The sequence below is a fragment of the Helicoverpa armigera genome, chromosome 29 (genome assembly GCF_030705265.1).
Source record: "Helicoverpa armigera isolate CAAS_96S chromosome 29, ASM3070526v1, whole genome shotgun sequence".
In the NCBI taxonomy this organism is placed as follows: domain Eukaryota; kingdom Metazoa; phylum Arthropoda; class Insecta; order Lepidoptera; family Noctuidae; genus Helicoverpa; species Helicoverpa armigera.
This window is the reverse complement of record NC_087148.1, coordinates 3,592,215-3,614,739: the sequence shown is the minus strand read 5'-3', so window position 1 is coordinate 3,614,739 and position 22,525 is coordinate 3,592,215. Positions and strand designations below refer to the sequence as shown.

The 22,525-nt window shown below is 36.1% G+C and overlaps 1 protein-coding gene across 1 annotated transcript in view; it reads left to right on the top strand.

Annotated features, from left to right (window-relative positions):
* LOC110382384 (uncharacterized) overlaps nt 1-22,525 on the top strand; it is a 189,711-nt gene that overhangs the window by 2,602 nt on the left and 164,584 nt on the right. Inside the window, exon 2 of the mRNA XM_064042543.1 lies at nt 19,611-19,851. Coding sequence (XP_063898613.1) covers nt 19,758-19,851 — 94 coding nt within the window. The 5' untranslated portion in view covers nt 19,611-19,757. The remainder of the gene's footprint in view (nt 1-19,610; nt 19,852-22,525) is intronic.

Here is a 22,525-nt window from a genome sequence, read left to right as displayed (position 1 = left end):
CTGCCTCTTTAGTTTAAAGATCTGGTTTTTCATATGATTAGGATAGAAAGTTATTAAACCAAATTACCTATAAAAATATGTGAGTTTGTATGTGTGGACCAAATCCCTGATTTTGATTTATATTGTCAGCATCAAAAGTCTATTTATATAGGAAAAATTAAAAATGATATCTGAGCTCTAACATCTTAAATGCAAAAGCTGTGTCCAGCATCTTTTCTAGCCTTATATTATTTTATTCTGTAGTCCTGCTAGTCAGTAATGGGCTATTTTAGTATTTTCTACTTTTGAATGACTTATTATTTCTATCAGTTGTTTTTGTTCACTATAAATAGGAATTTGACATTACTTGTATGGGGCTAACGTCAAAACTGCATCTATACCAATACAATAAAGAAGACTATTTTATTTGTAGCTTCAAAGAAAAAAAAACTTCGATACTACTGAACCGATTTGAAAAATTCTTCTACTTTTGCAAAGCTACAGTCTTCCCGAGTAAAATGGGCTATATGTTATCCCAGTACGGGCAATAGGTAGTTCTCATGGGACGCGGGTGAAACCGCGGGAAAATGGCCAGTCTTACTCAAACCAGCAAATCGATAGATATATAGAAATGGGAACTAGGTTCCGCCCACGGCTTTGCCCGCGTCTAGTTCGGTTATATCGCGTTTCCAAGAGAAATCTTCAAAAGTCCGGGATAAAAACTATCCCATGTTCTTTCTCAAGGTCAACTCTATCTCTGTACCAAATTTTATTAAACGTTTAGACGTGAAAGCGTAACAGACAGACATAGTTACTTTCGCATTTATAATATTAGTAGGGATGGCTGTTAATGAGAAGTTACCTAATTGCTACCAGGTATCGAGTACCGGGTATGTATTACACTACACGAGTAACGCCGCAGGCTAACCCTAGTAGGTACTCGATAAAGTGCAGTAAATTGAACAGTACTAATTGATATAAACATGGATAGTGTTTCGTTTCGTCTAAATCCGTAGTACTCGGAAAGTCTGAATGCATTAGCGCTTGTCTCTGGTTACCAGATTCCCCTGCGTGCATTCGAACGTCGAAATTTGAATTTTTCAATCGAACTTTTTTTGTTTTCGTGGAAAGCATTAAATTGTGTTTTTGTATTTTGTTTTTGGATAACTTATTGTACAATTTTAATAGCTAAATGTAAAAAATATTTTATGTAAAAAACTTGGCTGCGTAGCGTGGTAAGGAACCAGCCTCTCAAGAACGAGTATGTGAATTTGATTCCGGGATACGAGGTTCCAATGTAACTTTTCTAAGTTATATGTACTTTCTATAAGTAATCTTGGACACCAATGACTGAGGAAATGTGAAGGAAAACATTCTAGGACTTTCAGATTCAATAAAAGGTACACAGATTATTAGTCTAGCTGCCTGAGAAAGGTCATGGGCTACGTTTTATCCAGTTGCGGAAAGTAGTTTCCTAGGAAAGGGGAGACCTAGTTTTAAAATAAATAACAAAGCTTTCTTCTACAGTGCATTCTTGTGTATTCAGTGTAAATGTCCTAGAATTATTATCAAATAACTAATTAACCTGCTGACCTATTTCGCTTGAGATAAGATGGTTTCCCGCGTTGTGTCAATAACTTGCGATACTGCAGACAGAACGTCGCAATTGCATGATACAAGAATTAATTATTTTACTTCACCACACTTACACTACCCAGCTTACCTCGGTCAGTTCATGGATGGGTGACTATCTGGTCATGAACAATTCGGAAAGCACATTAAATTGGTGGGTCCCGGCTGTCAATTGAACATCTTTGACAGTTGGTAAGGGTTAGAGGCTAGGAAGTCTGGTAACCAGTCGTACCACGTAGTGTCGAGTTGCCGGGTAAATGGGTTAAGGAGGTTAGATAGGCAGTCACTTCTTGTAAAACACTGGTACATGGCTGCGTACGTTTAAATTGGAAGCTTGATCTACACAACCATCAAACCACCATCAACATGGTTGAGAAAAGGCTAGGCAGATAACTTTCGCTGATAAAAAATACTTGCCGAGAAAAATCAATAGCTCCGTGTGGCTCATGTACTCAGCAGCATCCGGTTAGACTGGAAGCCGACCCCAACATGGTTGGTCAAAAGGCAAGGTAGGATACTGGACTACTGAAATATTTGACATATATCGGTAATACTAGGTCAATCCATTGTCTAAATCTATAATTGCAACAGACAGATCGAGTATTGAAACCCACAGTTAAATACAAGCAAGGATGGGACACGTATATCAATATTTATCGATATTTTGGTAATAATAGATGAGTATAAGCGTGCGTGTCAAGCGGCTTATAAAATGTTTATGGCAATTCTTCACAGTTCTATTTATGGCGTATTGTCTATGGCACGGAGTTATGATAGCAGTTATTGTAACCTAGTTTCGTTGTTGGTAGATTTGTTTGTGTGTACAGTACGTTAATAAAAGTACTTTTATTTTCTTTCAGAATATGATGTGAAGTTGGTATGAAACTGAATTATTTTTTATATCTAGAAAGATTTCGTTTTCACGTTTCTAATTTTATACATTTGTCTGAAGTATGGGACGTAATTTGCTCATGGACACCACACAACAATATTATCCAAGCTAGCCTATTTCCTGCGGTTTCACGGAACTACTGCCCGTACTGGGATAAAATATAGCCTATGTTACTCGGAAAGAGTGTAGCTTTCCAATAGTTAATGAATTTATGAAATCGATGCAGTAGTTTCGGCGCCTTTTGAGTACAAACAAACAAAATTTCTCGCTATCCTTGTATACGTCATTATGTAACCAAATTACACTTTACTTCATTCAAAAATGCATCTTAAAAATTAAATAAAAAATTGGTCCATTTTCGTCATTGTCATCCCCTCAACCCATTCATTGCAGAACGTCCTCCACGTAGTACAGTCGAGCACATAATTGCAGCAATTTGCTCCAATCGCCCACTAATTACCGGTGTACCATTGCAACTGACTGTACTTGCTAACTACCCTCCATCGAGATCGTGCTTAAGTGATTAACTATGCCCTTACAATGTTTAACCTACGGAGTGGAGAAAGATGGACAGAGATGCCATAATGCTGGTAGGTCAGGCGTCTTCTTCTAGGTCAAATAGGTACCGGCATAACCAAAACGATCAGTTACGAGTGAATTAATGAGGTGTTCGTGACCTAACGATTTTTGGTATTAGAAAAAATGGTCAGGTCCAAAGAAGGCGTATAAGGGCGGAGCTAGTAACGTTCCTCGACCCCGAACACCCGCATGTTGTCGCGCTACTTTATTAGGAGATTTTTCGTTATGGCACCTCCGCTAGTCATTTTGTTCTCCTTACTAAGCCCTTACAATGTTAAACCGTACGTGGCTTCCTTGAAAACAATATCGGCCAATTATGTTTAATTGTACATATATATGTGTCCGTTTTCTTGGAGCAGATGTAAAAGGAATAAGGATTATGTTTCTTATGTACCTACCTGTAATGGTTTCTAAGAAACGAAGGTATCAGATATGACATCGACAGAGTCATAATAATTAAACATTTGTGTTGACAATATGATATGTTTAACTTAGTTACCTGCTTACTCCTCAGGAAGAAAATGAATGGTGATTTTCTCTGTAAAAAGTGCCATTTTATGCTTGTAGGCTTGAGAATCTTCAAACTAAAAATACTGATTTCCCCCCTACAGTTGTAAAGCAGACCGTATGTGGTTCATGGAGGCTATTCTCTCCTCTCTCACAAGCATTTGCGCAGACAGTAGTGCACTCTCTATTTCCTTACGGCCCAATGGGACGACAATCTGACACCACCAGATAGAAAAACGGCACAGGACCGACGTTTACGTGCTCTCCGAAGCACGTATGAATCAATCCAGACTCCACGCTAATTTGTTAAAGTTTCCTAAATCCCACAAAACAATTATAACCCGACCCCGAAATTTAACCTAAGACTACTAGACCAACTAAGCGGTAAACTAAAACAGTCTTTAAGGCTAGTCTGAGATTAATGGTCATTGATCACCCTTTATCATTCGTGACTTGTGTACTGATAAAACATGGTTTTGTAAATACTCTGCCCAGCCCATCATCCAAAACGAGCGTGAAGTCATGTTCCCTCTGCATTATTGGAACGAATTTAACGAGAGTTTTATTATCTTAATACTCCTTTATGGCGTGATATCAAACTTGGAGGAGCTAATAAATGCTTATATAGGAGGCACAGATTTTCCGCTCTGGCCCATCTCTCGTTTATTGAACGTGTATGTAATTTTTTCGGTACATATATGCCATGTTTGTTTCTCATTTCTTTGTGATAAACAAGCGCACAAGTTGAAAGTTCAGACAAATCTTAGAATCGATTATTACCTTGAAGCTATTCATACTTTCGAAATTATATGAAAGCTGTTGGTCCTGCCAGTTCATCTTATGCCTAGACTTTTCCCAACTATGATAGTGTTGGCTTCCAGTCTCACCGGCTGCAGCTGAGAACCAGTGTTTTACATGGAGCGGTTGCCTATCTGACCTCTACAATCCAGTTATCTCTTTCCCCGTAGTAACCAGTCTTACTAGGTCAGACTTAGTCCTGCCAGTTATTTGAAAGAAATGAATGTCTGACTGTCTATCTCGTCACAGTGACGTATCATCTACATTGAAGCATGATTCATAATTGCCTGGTTTTTATATCCCAACATGTATTTCAAGCTAGGAGATTTATTGGCTTCACTTTCTTGTATTATACATGTAATCAAGTTATTATTAAGTTCACTTGCAGCCATTAAGTGAACGGTCGATCGTATTAAAAGTAAACCAATTTTTTATGCATGTGACATTTAAACTGGAAAGTTCTACTTTCCTGACATTAATGTTATTTATTAAAATCAATAAAGGTTAATCTTTTCACCTGTAACGTTATGTAATTTCTGTTTACTGGGAAAGTTGTGGGAAACGCAGTTTAAAGCCAATATAAAGTGAATTACTTGGAGGTTCCTGGAAATCTTTAAGTCATCTGCAAAATTTAAGCTTTGCAGCGCACTTTATGCGATATTGCTTTTTCTAGGAATTCTGGAGACACTTTCAGTAGCTTCAAAGTGATACAACTTCAATGTCCACACAAACATTGACTATATGGATCCTGCTTCTGACCCCAGTTTCATCTGCAAGGGACCTACTACGCCGCACATGGATATAGCCTATGTGTTATTCTGATCTACAGGCTAGTGTAAATAGTAGAAGTAGTTTGAGCGTGAAAGAGTAACAAACATATCCACGAAAATCCTTACAGACTTTGGCATTTTGACAAGTCATCAGCATTTATACTATGCACCTTCATATCTGTCTATATTTCATTATTGACCATAATCTCTAAAGTACACTATATCGCCCTGACGCATACGACTAATGCCTGCTATATTTTGTCTTTTAAGTGAAACTCAGTGTCATTAAGTACAACTCTTTAGCACAAAAACCGGCAAAGCGAACGCCAAAACGACAAAAACTGCAAAATCTCCGCTCCGATTGCACATTTAACATCCTGAGTGCATAGCAAGACATACTCAGCTGCTGCATCTGAGAAGCAAAAGATAAAACCATGGAGAACAAAATGACTAGCGGAGATGCCATAACGGAAATTCTCCTAAGAAAGTAGCGCACCACGAGGAACGTTACTGTCTTCGCCCTTATACGCCTTCATTGGACCTGTTTTTGTACTACCAAAAATCGTTGACAGTTGTCCCAAAGAAGCTGCGGGGTTGTTCGAAAGAGTTACCGCGGCTTTGGTATATAAAGGGGCATTTAGTCAGTAAGAGTCTGACACTCCCTCACGCTACTAACCCACAGCAGGAGGAGATATTTGATGATTTCCCATAGAAAAAGGTGCTGTAACGAAAATTCGATGATGACTCATTTGATGATTTCCCATAAAAAAAAGATCTCCTAAAGCACCCGAACTCGTTAGTTCACTCGTAACTGACCGTTTTGGTAATTTCTACAGTATTTGACGCTGAAGAAGGCGCATAACCTTCCATCATCTCTGCTCATCTTTCTTCACTCTATGGATAAAAGGAAAAACACGCAAAGTTAAAGCCTTGTATGAAGTAAACGCCGTTTGCTCGAGGTACGCAAAGAATGGCGAGGTGACACGGTATAAAGGGGTCGAGTCGAGAGCGCTGCAGTCTAGGACCCTTCAAATTATACAGGTGAGGGTAGGGTTGGGGTAGCAATGTCGATACTTTTCTTGTTAGTGAGAAAACTATAAAGAAAGATAAAAAAGGCATTTTATTCAAAGTAAGCTGAAGGATCAACACTTATTGGAGGTCAGTTTTACAGAAACGTCCTTCCTTCGCTACTTTGTAGTGTACCATTTACAACATCAATCTTAGTGGGATTGTTATTATTTTGCATTAATATTTATTGTTTGATTAGAATAATATGACATCATTTCTTATGTAAAGATATTAAATAATACATAACTTGTTAATTTGATAGGTAGTTATGACAAGAGACTAAAACGGAAAATATAAGATAGTAACTGAACTTTGTTACATAGACTTCAAAAAAATAATGTTAGTTGTTAAATTGATTTTACAAGGATAGTCAAACCTCCAACTTTGACTTATTTAATAATAATGTCATCTCCATCATACTTAAGTATTGAATCTGAAATATGGACACATTTTATCGATACATTCCATTTATCGATACCCTAACTCCCAACCCTATGCCTCTTGACTCCCGTTGAGCGGTAGCAAGATTTTTCTGCTTACATCGCTTAAAAAAAGGAAAAGGTCACGAGGTCGCGATGTTTCGGCATCCCTCTCGGGTGGGAATTTATAATTTTGCTCGCCACCCCCCCCTTGGCCCGGTTTTAAAACAATCGATTTGGTTGCGGTCAGCTTTCGTCATTGAAATTATCTTGTTTAGTGTATGTTTGTTGTGGAGACATGACCTCGTAGTTTAGGGTGTCGGTTGGTTTTGTCAGGTTTGTGTCTGGATGACATTGTCCACTCATTTTGATAATAGTCTAAAGTTAAGGCTAATCGTTCAATGAATTACTTTGTTTTTATTTGTGTGGTCAATGTAATACATGCGTAGTATGTCATATGTTAAATATATAATACTTCATGCATATGAAACTTAAATGCTGCTAGGATGGGTATATAACGGCTGAACCTATAGATACTTGGAAAATTAAAAAAAAAAACCTTTTCGAAAAACATATACTATCATCATCTGCCTAGTCTTTTCCCAAATATGTTGGGGTAAGCCAGTCAAACCGAATTCTGCTTAGTACCAGTGTTTTGTATCATTTTATCAATTATTCTTTTTTTTAGTTGGCATAATCACGAAAAAATTAGAAAATACATACCATTATTTAATAAAGCAAAATTAACCTTTGTGGAAGACATATTTACCAAAGGTTTTTATCTTATTTATCATAATCTGATTACCCTTTTCCCATGTATGTTTATGGCTTCCAGCCTAACCGAATGCTGCTTAGTACCAATGTTTAGTATTTATCTAAATCTTCCCTATTATATACGAGTAAAACCGTAACATCCACTCTAAATCAGACCACTATGTAGTGCCACTGGGCGCCATATTTTCTGAATCATTTGATTGTCGTTCAATCAAGCCACTAGCCGCCATTGTTACTGCAATTGACATCAATGCCTTATTTTAATTCTCCTGATTGATTGATAGTTCTGTAATAACTGTAGAATATCTGGGGGATATGTTGAGATCATTGATTGTAGATATCTTCATGATAAGTACGTATAGGGGTTTTTGGGGTATCTTGCAAATAAGTAAACGTTACGCCGTTTCTGATAGGGCGACACGGATCAACAGCCCGTTTTTGGAAAAGCTTCTTAAGTTTGAAATTATGTATGTTACATGTATGTTTTAATAATCATTTTGACCTGTCAATTACAGATTTTGCGTAATTAAGCTTTTGTACTATAACTATACTATAAAAATACCATCTACTTCTATTAATGAATTATTTATTATTAATTCTACTTCTATAATACCTACGTATATACATAGCGTTTTTAAAGACCAAAACTGTGCCAAGAAACCACAAAAATTATAATTTAAATCTTCATAGAAATATCAACAATCTGATTGAATTAAACATCAAATACAATACTTTAACTTAAATCTTAATCCTTTACGCAATCTTCTAAAATAAGGATCGTTTACTAAGACAACATTTGTATAGAAAAAACAAAAAACTTAAACTGTTCTATTTTTAACAACGTCAGCAGCTGCGCTCAGTAACTTTTTTGGTACGAAAAGTGTCAAAACATGACACAAAAAAGTGTCAAAAGTATCTCGCTGTTTCTTGTTTTTTGTTTTTGGTTTATCTTAAATATTTGTTTTAGCTACACTAAAAACAACGCTTAGTTTAGGAATAATATTTCTGGCTGGTAATAGTTTGTGTGTTTGTTTGTCAAGTTGAGTGAAATAGCTGAACTGTTTAAGATGGTCACGGAGATAGGCTGAACTTGGCAAAAAAAGCCTTTTATATTCTGAAGTGTTTGCTATATTACTGTAACTTTTCATCAAAATCTGTTCAGTAGTTTTGTCGTGCTTTCGCATAATTTTTATAACAATTAGTAGGTAAGGATTTATTAGAGCAAGAAAACTGTAAAGAAAATACCTAAGCAAACAAAATTAATCGATTGTTAACACTTGACTTTTCACCTTGTCCTGTACAAAACCATTCGAATTGGCTCGGTTTTTCAGCTGATTCTCGATTCAACGTGGGAACAGTTTGATGTACAAAAACTCGTTCACAGTCCGGTAGCCAGCTAATTGATGTTCACGGCTGTCATTGGGAAATTAACTCGCATTATATCGAGTCACTTTGACTGTAAATATCATTATCATCATGGATTTTCAAATGGGTACATAGGTAGGCGAGAGCCAAGGGCAAAGGCTACTTCCCCAGCTCCTAGCGGAGCCCAGCACCTCAGTTGGGCCCAGCAGAGCCAAGGCCTCGGGGCTGCGGGATTGTTTGAAAGAGTTACCGCGACCCTGGTACATAAAGGCCTACGATGAAACACGTCAGTTTTAGTCAGAAAGAGTCTGACACTCCCACACCCATGCAAACGTACAGCGGGAGGGGTCATTTGATGATTTTTGACGTCGTTAAACAAAAAAAAGGGCAAGGGCTACTTTTTATCCAGGTTTGGGAAGTAGCTTCCTCGGAACACGGGACAAACCGTGGGGAATCGGGTGTTATTGTTAATAATAGGTCCATAATCTAATGTAGTAGATAAAGAAAATGACGTTTCACGCTGTCGGTAAACTTGGTCACAAACATGTTATTTCTGACACTTACTAAAACTCATCAGTGTCCTTAACCCTAGAAAGATAACCTACGCTTCAAAGGCGCCTGCGTTGGTTTAACATCACTGTATCTTTCTAATGAGCGCGCGTATCTACCTGTCCTTTTAAGTTAGTTCAGTGGTCGGTGCACTCCGTCGCGGGACGGCCGTTTTTACGCGGTAAGTACCATAGTTTTGGAGTTATGACTAAGTGTTGCGCTCCAAAGGCGCATGGTTATCTTTTGTGTGACTTTTAGTGAAAGTATGAACTTGTTTATACTTACATAAAATGTTTACTATAACTGTTTATTTCTTTGTTTTAGTACAAAATCTTTTCGCTTACATCATGACGAGCCGGAGGACACTATCTGATGATGCAATATGTAGGTTTATCGCTGAAGAGGAAGAGAACGAGCATGAACGAGAGCAAGGAAGTGACAGTGAGATAGAAGATAATTTGAGTGAAGATGACATACAGAGTGATTTCGAAGACGAGTTTATAGATGAAAAGGTGCCACAACAATTGAATGACACACAAAATGAAGACGATATAAGTCCATCTGTATCTTCAGAGCTTACTGAAAACAGTTTGCGGCGAACACAAAAATTATGTTTGTTTTGAATGCCTATCAAACCAAATTTGAGCCTAATGATTATAGTTTTGACTAAGTTTTTTAGTTGATTAGTTAGTAAGAAATGACATAATTCGTTTATAAAAAGAAAAATAATATATTTTTTTGATACTATGTTCCTGTAAACAGAAGACTGCTAATTTTGTTAATTTTTTCTAGAGATTTTTTGATTTAAGTTTAATTTTGAAAATATATAAAATATTCCACTAAAAACGTTTTTTATTATTAGTTCATGAACCATATTAAGAAAAAAATAAGTAAGTAAATACAATAAATAGGTATTTCATAAAAAAAAATATATTAATATATTGTGCGCCTCCGAAGCGCATGGTTATCTTTTGTAACAGTCAAAATATGGTTATCTTTCTAGGGTTAAATTACCCTTCACCTATAACATAGGTCTTCCCACAAAACCTCAACTAAACCTCAACAATTACTTCCCAGTTAAAAAAGAACCCGTTAGTTAAACAACAGTTACCGCTTTCCACGAACGAAGCATTAATTCATTCATATTGCTGTCAAACTTCAAACAGTCACCGACAAATAAACAGAGAGGACAATGTTTAGATTTTAAACTTCCATTTGAAAGTTCTAAGTAAAGTTATTATTGTCAATGTTCTTGGAAGGTAGTTGTGTCTTCTAAGTTACTGCTTAGCAGATAAACTAGCTGTTTGCTGAGGTATTTACCTGCGAGTTTTATATGTAGCCGGTGGTATCTGCCAGATGAAGGATGTTTTTAATTTCTGCTAGATATTGCTATTTGATACATGTGAAACCAAAAGTGTAGTTCATCTAACAGATAGGATATCAGAGACTTTTTTCAGAGTAACCGGTGAAACTGGCTATTAGATATCTCTATCTCCGAACCACATTGAACCAAACTTTTGTTCAGCATATAAATTACATGATTAGACAACAATAATAATGTTTTTATCGCTACTTAGAGGTATACTCTTATTTTGATGGTTAAATAATAAATATTGATTTTTAATTATTAAACTATTGAAATACTTACTTTATTGAAAGTTTCAGATAAATATCAAAATGTGTAGAGATAGTAACTCTCAAAGAACAATCTTGCTTTTAACCTATCACAATCACCGTGCTTTGCCGTCTCGAAATACATAATATCATCATCATCATCTCCTGATCCTTTTCCCAACTATGTTGGGGTCGGCTTCCAGTCTAACTGGATTCAGCTGAGTACTATTGTTTTACAAGGAGCTTTGAATGATTTAAAAGGATGTTTTAAATTACGCCAAGAGGTACCAATCCGAACTGAAAATCGCTCTAAATGCGATCCTTAATATTCTTTGATGAACTTTATTACCAAAACAAACCCACATAATTTACTTATTACCACCATTAAATATAAGACTAATTCACACAATTAGACTAACTGAACATCTTGCCATAATGAAAGTCGCCGACTGCAAAGGCGGGAAAAAGAAACAAAATGGCCGCGGAACGCATTAATCATTCTCCTGACAAACAGACGCGACGATGTCTCGTGTCTTCTTGTAATGTTTTTATTAGTTTAAACTTTAGGTATTTACAGTTGTAAAGAGTGTTTATTTGTGAAATGGGCATATTACTTGGGCTGTGGAATTGTTCGAAAGAGTTACTGCGATCCTGGTACATAAAGGGCTTAAGATGGAACATGGTGGGTTTTGGCCAGTAAGTCAGATACACCCTCACGATACTTCCCATAAAAATATGATACCTATGATGGAAGAGATCGCTTTTAGTGATAAGACCGCCTATTTTACTCGTCTACTACTTGTTTGTACCTTTCATGTTGTTATTGGTGTACAATAAAGAGTATTCTATCTATCAACCTACTTGCAGTTCTAAAGACAGTATCGGAGTGTTTATTTGTGAAACGTAGGATATATAACTAAGGATATTTTTAAATGCAACATCTTAGACAGTCGTTACGTATAGTCAGAAGCCAGAAAGACTGACAACCAGTCTTACAATGGGGTATATCGACAAGCTAAGAAATCTATGGCCAAACGCCTGTTTTCAATCAAGCGACTGTATCGATCGAAATTGGTAAAAAGATTATAAGCTACTTTTGATCCTGGTACGGGGGATAAAAATATAGTTCCCCCAAAATACGAGTGAAACCGCGGGCAAGTTTTTTCCACATAAAAAACATGTCTAAATGAAAATAATCTTAATTCTCATTACACACAGTCTGTTTGTTCCCTCGCAATAGATTTTAGTTGTACATTAAAGGTCCGACCAGACTGCCCCACGGCGAAATACGACTGTGGTCATGTAATAGCGAACCAGCCATATTATTGACATTATAACGCTATTTTTCTTTTTTATTTCTATCTCTAAAAACTAACAATTTATATCCTCAAGACATTTTCTAACATGCCTGTCATTGTAGATTTGAAAAAAGGTTGTAATTCTATTTAGTTTTTTTACAAGGATTTTTACTGTTGATAGTGGGCCTTTCTAAGAATTTTGACTGTTTGGCTTATTTAATTAAGAATTGGGACGATTTAGCTTAAGGGTACGTAAAGGAATCTAGATAGAATGTTGTCAATGTTTTTTGTCGTCGTTATTAAAAATGTAAGTTTCGGTTTCTGTGAAGGTCGGCACTTGTTTTACAAGTTTTGAAAATAAACCTAAAATTATTACTACATCGAGTCCTATTGTTACCACGCCGAATAGAATTTGAATGTGGAAAAATATTACTTCTACTAGTTGGCTCTAATTCACCATACTCGCAGACCGCAAACTTTTAGTCGGCCGATAGTTTGTTTGGGCTCATAAATCAGTATCAGGCCTCCGTCACTCCATGTACTTGCGCGCTATAAGTGCCTACCGCCCAGCCGAGCGGTCTCGGTCCGCCGGCGGATCAAATTCAGTTGCGGTTTTCACAAGCGAAGCGCGCGCACGCCGTTCAATTTTTAACCGACTTCTAATAGTGCTGTTCGTTCGTACGCGCATTACGATGCCGTGTGGTGCCTTATGTGCTGTAACTTTAAAGATTTTTTTATTTTACCTACACTCTGATGTATATAATTATGTTTTATCTAGGTTTCTTCTACAGTCAGCACCAATAGGTATATAAAACAAAACAAACTTACAAAAATAATAAAACAAACTTTAAAAAAAGAGAACCGACTTCAAAACACTAAACCGTAAGAAATAATTTATTTTTTGATGTCGGTGTTTTTTCGATTCGTAATTACCAGCTGTTAGCACCAACATAATTACCAGCTGTTAGCACCAACATAAAAAAAAAACAAATTATTTCTTACGGCTTTGTGCCTTATTTGAAGTCGGTTCTCTTTTTTTAAGGCTTTTTTTTTCATTTCTAGTGAACATCTCCAAAGATCATCATCAAACTAAGAAGTATTATACTTATTTTAAAACGTTCTCCTAAATGTAACAAATCCTTTTCTGAAAATCGCATCGATATCGGTTTAGCCAAACGCGAGATTATCGCGCACAAACATACATACCTACAAACCATACAAGTCAAACTTCTCAGTTTGGCCTGTACCTATGTCTAATCACCTCCTTTTTTTTAAGTTGGTTACATATTTTATAAATGATAAAATTTTTAACTGCCACATAAAAGTCAGAACATATTCACAGTTCTCAATAACATAGATAAAAAGTTATGTTAATTTAATTTTACCGAAGAGGCAGCCCTGCGATTACTGTGGAATCGCGCGGTGCGAAGCAATCACTGCTGTACGCTTGAGCATTTAGGCGCATTTTAGCATACAGTGGTTGCTGACGCGAAGGAGTAGGCAATTATCGTAATAGGTATTGGAAGTTTTCTACTGAGTGAAGTATCTGTAGTAATCTGTGTCAGTATGTAGATGAATTACACAAAGATCAGGTAGGTATTTAGCCGGTATCAGACCGACTAACAACTTAGATTGGAGTCAAGATTTACTTTTAAAACGAAATGGCCAAATGGTGTGCATTGTACGGGTACAATTAAGCTCTGTGTGAAATTACCACTGTTATAGAAACTATTAAGATAATAAGACCGTTATTAATGAAATTATAATTTGATTAAAATATTTACTCAAGAGCGATGTTCCAAGATTAAGTAAATGAAACAACTTTGATTATTCATTACGAACTAATTTCTGGCAAAAGCACTCCTCACTTTTCGAAAAAAAAGTAATTATTTTTATTTTTTACACCGAATTACAACGCTAGAATGATCACAGGAAAAGTTTATTTTAGTCGAATCCAGCCAAAAATTAATGAAGTTAGTTCAGCGCTAGTGAACCCGGATTAATTATCTAACTTTTTTTATTATTATTTTTTTATGTTTTTTAATTTTTTTCGACTTACGCATCCCACATCTGCCTAGAGGGCATTTAATTTATTTCGTAATTTGTTCAAGAAAATTGTATTATGTTTCCAGTTGCTTACGTTAAGCGTTTTTGTTGTAATTTATTAAGAAAGAATGAAAACCTAGTAGGTGTTATTTTTGTTATCTTTAAAGATCCTTTTTTGAGTGTTTAAATCTTATGCTGAGCTTAGGCTTTATCAGCTTAGATTAGGATTATTCCTAAGACTATATCTTAAATTACTTACCCTTATTAGTAAAAAATATAACGTGAATACCAAACTTTAAAGGGAGATTATATTTATGTATTGTATTCTCTATGCTATGGGCCTTACATGCCTGACTTAAATAAATTAATAAATAGAACGTTCATGGAGAACGATTTCCCTCAACTGGGTAAAAGTATTTGGCGTTAAAGTATGGCTTTCAGACAGTTAGGTACTTACGTGTTAGTAAGTACGATCTATGGATTTTTTCATGAATTCTTCACAGATTCCATCTACTTGGATATTATTGTTTTTACACGCTTTTTATTAGCTTCACCTGTATGTTTGTATGTTTGTATGTTTGTATGTTTGTATGTTTGTATGTTTGTAGGTTTGTATGTTTGTTTGTAACCGACTTCTTTGGGCGCGATTTTGACCCACTTTAAATGGCCAGATTTCGTTCAAACTTTGTAGATTTATTGAGGACCGATGACAATACACTAATTTGATAAAATTATTCCATTTTTAACCGACTTCCCAAAAAGGAGGAGGTTACACATACACATCGATTACTCCGAGGTTTATAGACCGATTTACGTGATTATTTTTTTGTTCGACTTGGAATAGCTGCCAGTTGGTCTCATAGTCATCAGGTCAGGATTCGATGATGGAAACCCTGAGAAATCGAGGGCAACCTTCGAAAGTTGTAGGCATACATAGGGTAAAAACTTGACACTCAGATGTACGCCTAAAAGCACTATTCAACAGTGAAGATTTGGAGCTGACCTGATGATGGAGACCAGAGAGGGTCGAGGGAACTCGACAACTGAATATGAAAACTACCTCGTGTTTGGGCTTAAATTATTTGTATTGACAAGACCTTTGCAACAGTGAATGTTTGGAGCTGACCTGATGATGGAGACCAGAGAAAGCCGAGGGAACTCGACAACTGAATATGTAAACTACCTCGTGTTTGGGCTTAAATTATTTGTATTGACAAGAGCTTTGCAACAGTGAAGGTTTGGAGCTGACCTGATGATGGAGACCAGAGAAAGTCGAGAGAACTCGACAACTGAATATGTAAAATAGCTCGTTTGGACTTATATTATTTGTATTGATGAGAACTTCCCACTCATATGGATAGTGACAACTGTTCGTATCACTGAAAAGCTTTAAATAAAAAACTTTTTTACAAAAAAAATTAAACCGACTTCCCAAAACACTAAAAAGCAAAAAAAAAACTAATTTTAGGTGCATCGGCCTAGAAGTCGGTGGCAAAATTAACTTAGTAACATCCATTAGACACCGACTTCTAGGCTTTTCAATTTGCAAAATATGATTTTTGTTAATTTATATAATTTTCATCTATAGTCGATAAGGTAAGAAAATTAATTAAAATTTTCTAGAATTTTTCTCTACAGTCGATAAGGCAGGACTCGATGTTAATTTTTATTTCCAATAATTATCTTTAGCCGTTTTCTCTAATATTGTCAATTTTTTGTATACTAAAGAGAATTTTAATTCTACAAACAAATAAATAATAGTTTTATAACAAACTAAAAAGTAGAAAATAAATAATAGTTAAAAAAAACTAAAAAACACGCTTTTTATAGAAAACCGAACTAAAAAATTGAAAATAAAATTGATAATCAATGAATATAAATTAATAATAGTGTGAATACAAAAAAACAATATTTTATTAAATAAAAGCGTGGGGTGCATGGTGTCAGTAGAGTGATTTTCATTTCGATAATATCTTAAAAAGCACCCCACGCTTTTATTTAATAAAATATTGTTTTTTTGTATTCACACTATTATTAATTTATATTCATTGATTATCAATTTTATTTTCAATTTTTTAGTTCGGTTTTCTATAAAAAGCGTGTTTTTTAGTTTTTTTTAACTATTATTTTTTCTTATTCATTATGTAAGGAGGAGGTTTTCGTCGTCTCATGTTTTTTTTGGTCATTGTTCTACAAATGTGGTTACGATTGCCACTTTAGGTATTAATAATAATGGAACCACGACTATAAAAATAAAAACCATGTGAAAAGTTTTATTTGGTCCCTTTCAGTATTTTGTGAAGTCGGTTTTTCAATTTTTTTGTAAAAGTGTTATTTACCTGACTTACAATAAGCTATCTAAAGTCGTATTTACGTCTTAACAGGCGCACCTTTCTTCACAAAAGACTCCCTTCAAACCTAATGACTAAGAAAAAAACAAAAAAAAATAATACTTTACTATTACAATCACAACTACAATCCACATTTTACGCTTTGTTAAACATTTAATTTGTAGAAGCTACGTAAAACGGCTCTTGGTTCTCTCGCATAGCCCGCGGGCCTGCGGAACAAAAATACTCGCACAAAGTGCAATAATTAGTTACTGCATTAATACATCCATGGGTTTGGGATAATAGTGAAGTATGAAATATAAGATTAGCCAACTGCACAGGACATATTATGCACAAGCATTTGCTTGGACACAGGTGCACTAACTATTCCTTCACTCTCATAGCGCGATGGGACGGTAATCCGACACGACCGGAGAGAGATCAGGCGTAGGACCGACATATACGTGCGGAGAGCACGTGTGTATTAATCACCAACTTGTGTAAGTTTCTAAAACCCACAAAGCTATTTCGGCCTAACCAACGAGACGGATGACCCATCTAAACTATACTAATATATAATACACAGGATTTTTTTGTCTGTTTGGTAAGAGTAACGTAAAACGGCTCTTGGTTCTCTCACATAGCCCGTGGGCTTGCGGAACAAAAATACTCGCACAAAGTGCAATAATTAGTTACTGCATTAATACATCCAGGGGGTCTTTGTAATGATGAAGTATGAAATATAAGATCAGCCAATTGCGCAGGACATATTATAGTGCACAAGCATTTGCTCAGACACAGGTGCACTCACTATTCCTTCACTCTCATAGCGCGATGGGATGGCAATCTGACACGACTGGAGAGAGATCAGGCGTAGGACCGACATTTACATGCTCTTCGATGCACGGGTGTATCAATCACCAACTTCCAAGTTCTGGGCTGCTTTGTGTAAGTTTCAAACCCGAGACCTCGTCCACAGCTACACCAACGAGGCAGATGACCATCTAAACTATAGGTTCTAATATATATAATAACGATATTTTTTTGTCTGTTTGGTAAGAGCAACGTAAAACGGTTCTTGGTTCTCTCGCATAGCCCGCGGGCTTGCGGAACAAAAATACTCGCACAAAGTGCAATAATTAGTTACTGCATTAATACATCCAGGGGTTCGGGAGTGAGTCTTCGTAATTGTGAAGTATGAAATATGGTCCTAAATATGTGTGTGTTACTATACATACATATACAATATACACATGTGTGTCTCGTTTTTGAAAGCAGTCACTGAACCATATGAGTAGAAAAAGGTGTTGCTAGCAAGCTTCGATGTTCTAATCTAGATTTTGTAGTGAAAAGATTTTTGTAATGCTCTTTTTTCTTTATTCATTTATAGATATTATCTTGTTAGTGTACAATTTAAAGCCTAATTAGTAAATTATTGTATTAGTTAAAATGTGACTTTAATATGACCCTGCTTATCCTTGCAAGGATAAAAATAATTTATGTTATAAAACACAGTAACTTATCAATCTAAAAAAATGCAAGAAAAAATTCCATACCATATTTGAAACACCATACAGGTGTAGTAAGACACCGTTAATGGGTGCAAAAGGACCAAAATTATGACATCCCGGACCTTATTACGAAATCTTTGACGTTTCGCCATCCCTATGATCTTGACGTTGTCATTAACGTCACTAGGGGCAAGTAACCCGATACCACTCTAATGCACTGTCCACGTAGAGGATAATGGGCATAATTCACCCCTTATTGTTAACGCTATGACTTATTATGAAGTAAATAAGTATACTAGCGACCCGTCCCGGCTTCGCACGGGATATCAGTATTTTCCCACAATTTAATGGATGTTATTATACCTAAAAACCTTCCTCTTCAATCAATCTATCTATTAAAAAAATCGCATAAAAATCGGTTGCGTCGTTTTGAAGATTTAAGCTTACAAAGGAACATAGGGATATAGGGACAGAAATAGCGACTTTGTCTTATACTATGTAGTGATGAGAAGCCGAAAATCGATCTCAGTGGCGTGCACTTGGAGAGGCCTATGTCCTGCGATAGGCTGATGATGATGATGATGTAGTGATGTAGTAGTACTCCGTGGTATATATTGTGTTAATCGATAACCATGTTTTTGGGGCTGAGGAACTAACAGGTAGAAGTTAAGCATGTTGCGGTCAGTTCTTGGATGGGTGGAAATAAAAACAAGCATCCTGTACTCTAGTCTTACTTTGCATACTTTCTCCACTTATAATATTACTAGCTGTTTTCCCGCAATTTACTCGAACGAGTCTCCGCCCTGTGATTAACGCTCAATCCTTCTCCGTTTGGGAGGAGGCCTGTGCCCAGCAGTGGGACGATAAAAAGGCTGTGACGAGCGATTGAGTCTCCGTACATTGACGAAATATAACTATTAGATATTATTCGGGAACAGTGTAGCTTTACAACAATGAAAGCATTTTTCAAATCGGTTCAGTACACACAAAAAATGTTTACTCTTTATTAAATCGGTATCGATAAATATGACTTTTGACTCTCTGTTTCAAAATATGGTGTTCCCCAGGTTCTGTGATTTTGTTTAGACTTTATTTTGCGCTCTTCTTTGAAATTGTATGCTTATCGGAGACCTTTAACACTAGATAAACTGAAACCAGAAAGTTTGAGTCGGACTGGCCCACCGAGGGTTCCGTAGGATTATTATAAAATAATTTGGTAATAAATGAGGCGTCGGAAAAACTAATTAAAATATTTACACATTATATGGTAGATATCGTTTCTATTGAACTGGTAGCTCCAATTATATAATGTATTTTTTAGATTTTTATCTCCAAGATGTTTTCTTGTACAAAAGTGTATATTTACGTAATACAGTTTTATTTAAACACGAATCTACTTATGTATTTGATTCCCAAAAGCTAAAGATGTCTGCCAACATTATACATGGGTAACTAATATCTCTTTTTCTTTATTTTCAGATCGCGTATCGACCCGCGAATGATTTCAAAATCAACAAAGTTCAAATCTACATCAAAAACTCGACCTACGAATAGAATATTAAATTTAATATCAGTATTATGTAATATCGAGTGTTAAGTTTAGATAGTCGGCCATCTTGTGTTGCTATGGGCGCCATTTTGAATATGTTTCGAGTGAAAATGGGCGTTGTGATCGCCAGAATCTGCTTGCTGCTAATGTTGGCTGTTTATTCTTCTTATGGTAAGTTTTCTTTTTTATATTACATTGTTAATAACAGCGGTTTTACACTAGAGGATTTCCCAGCAAATAATGTAACTACTGGTGTAAAGTTAATGTTAGACTAAATGAAATGTGTCGCCCTTAAACGCTCGGTCTTGCTACGTGCGAAAACTGCCAGTGTGAAAGCGCTTTTACTCTATAAACGTCAAAATGTCAGGATGACGTTGTTGGGTACTTTTTGACCCACAGGTTCCCAAATGTATTCCGAATGAAAATTATCATTTTACCTAATTATTATACCTAACACGTAATAAATTCTTAGTTTAATCATAAAAATGCATTTTTCATACGCATTGAATCAAGCTAAAAAGTAATGCTTTAGTTGAAGTTGAAAGTCACGTTATCATATATTTTCAAAGCAAGTGTTTAAATAGGACAGTACATTAAAAAACATGTACAAAAAACCCATTTAAAACCATTATTTCAATTGTAAACAAAAGTCCTTGAAATTAAGTGTACCCTTAACTTACTTGTTCTCTAACAATAAACTAAAGAAACCTTTTAAAAACCAAAAATATCTAATAGCCAATAAACACCTCTCATTACACTACAAACCAAAAAAACGGGCCACCCATCACATAATAAATTCTATAGACGCTTGTAAAGCGAGCAGTCATGGAGAACAAAATGACTAGCGGAGATGTCATAACGCAAAATCTCCTAAGAAAGTAGCGCGACAACATGCGGGTGCGAGGGGGGCGAGGAACGTTACTAGCACTGTAGCCCCCTTACACGCCTTGTAAACTTGCCTATTAATCTATACCTATATTATAAAGCTGAAGAGCTTGTTTGTTTGAACGCGCTAATCTCAGGAACTACTGGTCCGATTTGAAAATTTATTTCAGTGTTAGATAGCCCATTTATCGAGGAAGGCTCTACTTTTTATCCCGGTGCGGGAAGTAGTTCCCACGGGATACGGGTGAAACCGCTGGCAGAAGCTAGTTTCAAAATAAAATCACCAATCCATCAAGATAAATCTTTGACAGATTAGTTTTCATGTGACAATGAACCCGAATGCCTCGTTACTTCTAGTAACTCATCACGCCTACCGTAAGTTACTTGACCTACAAGAAGACGCCTGACCTACCTTCCTTATGGTATCTCCGCTATCTTGCCTTACTCCGTGGTGTAGTATAATAAAATAAATTGGACATCCCGACACGACGGGTTCGTGGACAATTACATATTATTTCATATCGCTTAAGTTGGGGTTTTTCTTCGTTTTTAAGAATTAATTTGGGTGTAATAAGACGGGTATTTGGAGTTTGACCAGTTTTTTTAGAGTGCACTAATTGTACATTGGCGCGTTGTATGTAATGTTATGTTACATTTTCGATCGACTGTAGGTACTTATAATTATTGCAAATTCTTAATTTGAGTAGACACTTAAAATAATGTAAGCAATCTTAAATTCTCCAGTTTAAAAATGCAATGCGGTTTAAAATCAAAAGTCCCTAAATACAAGGGCTGTAGGATTGTTCAACAGAGTTACCGCGGCCCTGGTACATGAAAGGCCTGCGACTGAATACTGAACCCACAACGGGAGGAGTCATGTGATGATTTTTGAGGTCGTTAAAAAAAAGTACCTAAATACAATAATAACAAAATTACCTTATCAATCAAATCATTATTTTAAACAGTTGTTCATTAGTTTAATATATGTGTGCAAAACAAGTTATATAAAGAAAGTTTACCTTAAAAAAAGTGCCCCTATGTACTTACCGTATTTTCTCAAGTCCTATATCATTTAAGGGACCTTCAATCCAGATACAAAACTTGCATAGTTAATCCCTCATATTTTAAAAATCTTAAAATATTTTGTACCGTACCTCCAAACGTACCATTAAAGTATAGTTATCATAACAAAAGCGTTCCCCTCCTTTTAATGCATTTTAAATTACCCTACGTGAAGTGCATAGGAAAAAAGAGGATTTCTAATTTATGTTTCCACACTTTCTATTGCGACTTGCGTCTTTAGACTGATGTACTGTACCTACTTTAGATTTGTAGTTATAACGCTTTTGTTGTACGAAGAGTTTAGGCAGGTGGTGTGGCGATTAATTCTGGGTTGCTTTATAGCCTGATGCTGTAATGGGGTATTGGAGAAACATTAATAGGATATTATTCAGTAAGACTCTGACTTTTACCAGTCGTCCTGGAAATGATTAGGGTATACCTACACAGGATGAAATCTTTCTGACCTATTCAACCCAGTTCCCCGGGGAACCCGATACCCTTTTTTTCCCCCCGACGTTAAAAATCATCAAATGACCCCTCCCGCTGTGGGGACAGACTGTTTGTCTGACCTTTTGACTTTTGACTACCGGTAACGCCTGCCAAAGAGGTTCAAATGACAGCCTAGACCACCAATTTAACGTGCCCTCGGAAACACGGAGGAACTCGTCATGATTTTGTTAGCTGGTCACACACACAGACCGACAAGTGTCGATCGACCCGTGCGGCTGTTACTTAACCACGAGCTCTTAACGACCAAAGAAAATAAGCCTCGAATCTGTTTTCACCGCAAACAAAACCCAACATTGCAATACAAGCACCACGAACATGTAATGAGCCTAAACTCTAAACGTAGTCTATAATTAGAATATACAACCTTAACCCTTACGCTGCCACAATT